The sequence below is a fragment of the Lynx canadensis genome, chromosome C2, assembly GCF_007474595.2.
Source record: "Lynx canadensis isolate LIC74 chromosome C2, mLynCan4.pri.v2, whole genome shotgun sequence".
In the NCBI taxonomy this organism is placed as follows: Eukaryota; Metazoa; Chordata; class Mammalia; order Carnivora; family Felidae; genus Lynx; species Lynx canadensis.
The window spans coordinates 90916974-90923566 of record NC_044311.2 but is presented as its reverse complement, the minus strand read 5'-3'; the positions used below and the strand labels follow the sequence as shown (position 1 = coordinate 90923566).

The window sequence follows — 6593 nt, the reverse complement described above, 5'->3', positions numbered from 1 at the left end:
ACTATCTTCTTAGTGTTCCAAGAATGGTACCATGCAAGGAAAACTACCTGTCATGCTGTGATTGCTTAAAAATTATCAGTCCACTATTACTTTTCACTGTCCAGACTTGCTAAATAAGGCTACAGTTGAAATCTGAAGGACACACTGAAGATTTGATACTTTCTCTCTTCCCTTTCTCAGTCTCTACCTTCTGGTGCTCAGTTCCTTAAATAAGGAAAATGAGAATCCAAAGCTGAAGTACTTCTGACCTCCTATCAAGTTTCCCACTCCAGGTTGAGGTACGCCTGGTTCCCTTTCTCCATTTGGATCAGGACTCTGTTGCTGGCCACTTTGCCGGGTCCACTCTGGTTCCTAGCAAATGCCAGGCTCACCTGGAGAGCAAGTGAAAAGAGAGGCTCACATCAGAAAAATAAACCCAGATATCAAACTCTGCAGAGAATAGTGCCTGAGTCATCTGAGCAACCTTTGAAAGAAAGGTAGAGGGATCAATGAGGATGGGAAAAGACATAGGAGGATGAAGGCTTACTGCAGTTTATCACATTAAGCTTTTACATGGGACAAGAAAAGCAAAAATGGGGAAACTAAACCAATTTCATTTCAATTTACAATTTTAAGAGGAGTACCTAATGAATGCAACTAGGTTGCAATTTCCTTATTTCTAGCTGTTTTCATACTAAGCTTCTGTAAGAAGGTTTCAGAATGCAACATCTCAGCACTGCAAAAGACAGTACAAACATGCTGGGCCTGGATTCAAAAACCAAACAAAGTGGGCCCAGGGAATATACCATAAGGCAGACCAATCGCATATCAAAGGTTCAAGTATGTCTGAGGCTTACATGTCACCGAGCTTGAGAATGCTCTTAGGGAGATGAAACTATGTTTCCAAACTCCTAGATTCCACCCATGTTCACCTTGTTTGAAAGCAAAGGAGTATCTGGGAAGCACTGCCCAAAGCAGGCATTTTTATCTCCCTGGTGTGAGGTACCTCACTGATTTGGGCATAAGGAGAACCAAAATGTAAGTGAAAAGAGACTTCACTAGGATTCACAGTTCTGTATCTACAGAATGAAGGGATTAAGTTTGTCCACTTGGTTTATCAGTGAGTTTAGCTATAATTATGACCATATATTATTACTCTCTTTCTGGAAGAGAAATGGCAGAAGCCACATTCCAAAAGCACACTATTCAAATTTCTAGTAAGTAGACATACTACCAGGGACAACTTCCATCCTAGTGCTAAGAAGATACAGGAAAGAGTACCCTCTGAGCTGCCCAGAGCACGTCTACTTATGTGAGCACGAAGCCTCCTGGCTCTACGGTCTCCTTCAATATACTTGCTCCTCCTGCTTCTGGAGTGGTTGACATTACCCAGTGCCCACACTGGAGAGAATACCATGTTGTACTTAAAACGTACACCGAAGAAAACCTGAAGATGATGACCTTTATATAATAAACAGCTGGTTATCTCTCAGAGTCTTTGGACAGCTAAGTTGAAAATCATGAGGTGGTCACTTCCAGAGGAATGATTTCTCAATCTTTCAGCCTAATTATTAGTTTGCACAAGGGTGGAATCTGAGAATTTGATAGACGCAAATTAGAGATTTCCAAAGGCTTTCGTCTTCAGAAGATACAAGCTCTAGGATTAGAATCACAAATGATGTAAAATTTACATGTGTTAGCCAGGAGAGGGCACTAAGAGGACATACTGCACTCTTTAGGGAGTACTGGAGAACATGGAGATGTGGAAAGACCCATTTCTCTTTTTTCATTTTAGGCCTTCATTTATACACATTAAGAAACTAGACATCTGTGACCACCTATTAAAAACTGCTCAATCCAGGAGTAAATTCATGATCTCCGAACTAATCTGTCAGAGGATACAAACATGAACAAAATGATAATTTTCCCTACCTCCCTCTTCCTACAAAGCTTTTTCAAATGATAAACTGCAGTAAGGCTCTTCATTTGGTCCCTCTGGTTCTCTTGGCAGGTTGCTTAGGGCTCAGGCTTGGTACTCTGCAGTGTTGGTTGTCTGGATTTCCTTTTTTTTTTTTTTTTTTTTTCTGATAAAAGTCTCTTTCCTTGCTCTCTAGGTGAACCTGATTATTTTTCAGGTGTCCGATGATCCTGGCCTTAGATGGGGACCAGAATTACAATCCAAGAGGCAGCCACCAAAACAGAATCCTAATTCAAATGAACTTGGGGATTAGTCAGTGTCAAACTGGAGAAGAAAAACTGATGGGACATTGAAGTACTCTACCTTTTCTGGATTTCTTGTTTTTCTTCTGGAAATAACTCATCACCGCAACAAAGAGAGTAAGAGGAGGAGAAAAGTCGGGATGGGAGGAAAGGAGAGAAAATATCAAGACAAGGCATCAAGTTTTATAAATTACCTACAATCCTCTGGAGAGTAAGGAACCTGGGGACAGAGGTTATTATCATTTATATAAAAATGTCCCCCTCCCTACAGCCTCAGAGAATAAGGCAAAAGCAGACAAGAGGGTGAAAGTTACCTTTACGATTAACTTGTTACTGTCAGATATACTTGGAAAATTAACCTCATTTTGTGATCCACTTTGTACCTAACCAATTTTTATAGTTGCAGAGTCTTTCTAAAGGGCCAAGCCCTTCAGATTAGATCCTATAAGTGAGAATTTAGATATCACAGGTATTGGTTAAAGAATAACACAGAAACTGATTCAATTGGTTACTCCAAGGAAGTACAGCTACTGAAAAATTGCCAGTCTACTAAAACTCCAACTTTATTCAGGGAAAAAAAAAAACCCAAAAACAGTATTTAAAAATTTCTAGATAACTCCCAGGACGAGTCAGTTGACAGGTGGTTCTCTTTACTGTGAAAACTATCTAATCCAGAAGTTGCAGAATTTCCTCTTAGAACCCCTATATAATACAGTACTGACAGACTAAATTAACACAGCAGGAAGCATGGAGATTCATAAGGCTGTCTCCCTGGAAACTCTTCAGGGGAATGGGAAGAATTAACTGGAACCAGGATTGGGGATTACTGAGTCTAACCTAGCCAATGTTACACAGCCCTGACAAAGCCGACCAATGTAATCTAAAAATCTTCCAAAACCAAATTTTATGTAGTCCACACTTAGATTCTTATAGTGACTCTTCAACTGCAAACGATTCCCTATTAAATGTTATCCACAATCATCATAAAATAATCTTCTTCATGATAAAAATGACATGAATTCTAAAGAGTAAAACCAAGGGCCTAGATGTTGACAAAGCTATCAAAAGCAGCTTGCAACCTGGTTGTCAAGAACATCATATCAAAAACGAACCCACTGTATAAATTAACCTAAGTAACAAATCTGTATATAAAATGTAAGTTTGTAAAGGGATTTAAAATATGAGGCAAGAAATGAAAATGGTTCGCACCTGCAGTGTACAATTCTCTTTTCGTTTGAGGAACTCCACAAACCTGGCCACTACTCCCGGTGTGCTGATGACTTCATCAATAGGAGGATTAGGTTCTGTCTCCCCATAAAATAAAAGGAAAGAAGAAAATAATTCTTTCATTTCAATGCAAGGACTTTATGAGCTCAAATTTACTTCATAATATCCCTCCCTCCATTTTAGCATCTCTTTCATGTTGGAAATCTAAGAAATAAAATGTAAAATTCTAAATGTAAAACGGAGCACAGTCACTTTGAGACTAGGGTAGCTCAAAAGGTTTCACAATAAAGTACACGTTAACATGGAAATTGATGGGCAGAATTCTCAAAAATTAAAGCCATTGCTTCTATAATTTTAGAAAACTTAAGAAAGTAGGGGGGGGGAAACATCCAAAGATGACCACTGTTATTATTTCAGAATTCTTCCTTCTAGCCCCTTCTCTGTAGATGGGGTTTTACTCTAACAAGTTGTTTTAATAAACTGGATTAAGTGACTCTGCATGTGCCTGCAGGATTTAATTTTACAGCTGTGGTGTTAAATAGGAGCCAGAAAGAATTCATTAAGGATGACTTGCCAACTTAATCTCACTTTTCATTTATGACAACAGAGTATTTTATAAATGAAATCATTTGGTAGAAACCTGTTGGGTTAACAGAAAATGTCCTAAACAATCAACATGGTAATTTCAGCAAGAGATCTGACAAAGTTCTTGATGACATTCACAGAGCGATGCAAGAAAAATGACAGATTATAGTACTAGTAGGGATTCTTAGACAAGTCCAAAGCTTTAATGAAACAAAGGTGACTAATGGTTCAATGTTAATTTGGAGAGCGCTCTGATGACCTGTTCTTTGCCTGGTTCCACACTTTTATCAACTAACTATTCAGGTAGTACAAATAAATTTGATGATTATAATAAAGATTAAGTAATTAATATGCTAGATTACAGAAATAACATATAGGAAGAACAACAATAAGCTGAAGTTTGCAATAAAACGACGGGGATAAAGCAGGATTTAGCAACTGAAATTTATAAAAATATTTTAAAAAATCTACATGACTTCACAGATGAATCCTAAAACACATGTGCATGAAAAGAAGTTCTATGGGAGTTTAGATGGCTGCAAATACAGTGAACCTTACTGTGCCATGACTACCAAAATAACTGCTGCTGCTATCTTGGAGTACATTACTGGAACGTACAGTCCTAGGACAAGGAAGGCAATCTGTCCCCTCACCTTAGGGTAACGAGAACACATCTGAAGTACTGTATTCTAGTTACCACATTTTTTAAATGTTTATTTATTTTGAGAGAGGGCGCGCACACACATGTGTGCCAGGGAAGGGCAGAGAGAGAGGAAGAGAGAGAATGTCAAGCAGGCCTATGCTCAGCATGGAACCCCACATGGGGCTCAATCTCACAACCCTGAGATCATGACCTGAGCCGAAATCAAGAGTCAGATGCTTAACCAACTGAGCCATCCAGGTGCCCCTAGTTATCACATTTTTAAGAGGGATGGCTAGGAAACTAGAATCTAGGCAGTAAAGTAGTAGAAAGCAGCAAAAGGCCCTAAAAGGTCACATGCTGTGAGAAAGCCATTAGGCTTAGCACGCTGAAAAGAGACAAGAGGAGTGGGAAAAGTGTACATGATAATAGCCTTCAAATATTAATAAACTGTCACACGAGAAATGTAATTTTTGTATCACACAAAAATGTAAATTATATGTTACAGGTTTTTATTCCAGTTCCCTCAAGGAATATATTAATTTATCACTAATGACTCCAAAAAACTATACCTTAGTACTGGGCCAAAGGTAGCAGCTATTTATTTAAGGTCAATGTTTACTATCAACATTTTAATGTGGTTCAGAGTCATAGTTCTGTTTACTTGCCCAGAATGGCGAAAGTATCATATTCTAGTCTACCCTAATTATACCAAAAATCAATAAATAATTACCATGCCCAGCAATAACACTGATCTTTCAAATGATATATTTTTTTAATTGTTTTTATTTATTTTTGAGACACAGAGACAGAGCATGAGTGGGGGAGGGTCAGAGACAGAGGGAGACGCAGAAAGAATCTGAAGCAGGCTCCAGGCTCTGAGCTGTCAGCAGAGCCTGACACGGGGCTCAAACTCGTGAACCACGAGATCAAGACCTGAGCCGGGGTTGGATGCTTAACCAACTTAACCTAGGCACCTCTCAAGTGATATTTTGACAGTTTTTCTTGGAGTGCCAGGCTGGCTCAGTCATTAGAGCATGCAAACCTTGATCTGAGGGTTTTGAGCTCAAGGCCCACATAGAGATTATGTAAAAATAAAATCTTTAAAAAAACAAACAAAAACACTTTGTTTTGTTTTTTTTTTAAAAGAATGGAGTTTCTCAATTTGAATTAACATGAAATACTGACTACTGTTCTTATCACTTTAAGGTCTTTTATAAAATAGCTCAGAAATTAAAATAATGCTCCTTTCTGGTCCTGGTAAGATTGCATAAATAAATAAATTCGAAAATTAGCCATAGCTCATAATTATACTTATGTCTATAAGTGTCCTTTTATTCTGTTGATAGACACATTCCAAAGCAACTTACCTGTGATGTGAAAAACAGAATATGGGAAAGTAGTATTTTTTATCGAAATGAAAAAATACACAGTCAACCCGTGAACAATACAAAACTTGGGGCGCCAATCCCCACACAGTCAAAAATCCTTTTTAACTTTTGACTCCCCCAAAACTGAACTACTGATAGCCTACTGCTGACAGGAAACCTCACCAATAACATCAACAGTCAATTAACACTTACTTTGTACGTTATGTATTACATACTGTATTCTTACAATAAAGTAAGCTGGAGGAAAGAAAATGTTATTAAGAAAATCATAAGAAAGAGAAAATATATTTACAATATTGTACTCAATTTATCAAAAAAGATCTGCGTTATAAGTAGACCTGCACAGTTCAAGCCCCTGTTGTTCAAGGTCAACTGTACTTTAACATACTCAGAACTCACCTTTTGAAAGCAGTTTTCTGAATTTCTGTGTTGCTGAAAGCTGTTGCTCTGGGCTATTGGAAAATATCATTTCAATCATGTCAGAAGTAATTACACCACCCTGGAAACACAAAAAAGCAAAAATGATAAAAATTTTAACTCTAAATCAAAGG

The 6593-nt window shown here is 37.9% G+C and overlaps 1 protein-coding gene across 4 annotated transcripts in view; it reads right to left on the bottom strand.

The window, feature by feature from the left end:
* Positions 1-6593, bottom strand: part of KPNA1 (karyopherin subunit alpha 1) — a 69873-nt gene that overhangs the window by 22161 nt on the left and 41119 nt on the right. For all 4 annotated transcript variants that reach the window (XM_030330532.2, XM_030330530.2, XM_030330529.1 and 1 more), the window contains 2 exons: positions 6442-6541; positions 3409-3503 (listed from right to left, as the gene is read on the bottom strand). In XM_030330532.2, the coding sequence (XP_030186392.1) occupies positions 3409-3503; positions 6442-6541 (195 nt within the window). The remainder of the gene's footprint in view (positions 1-3408; positions 3504-6441; positions 6542-6593) is intronic.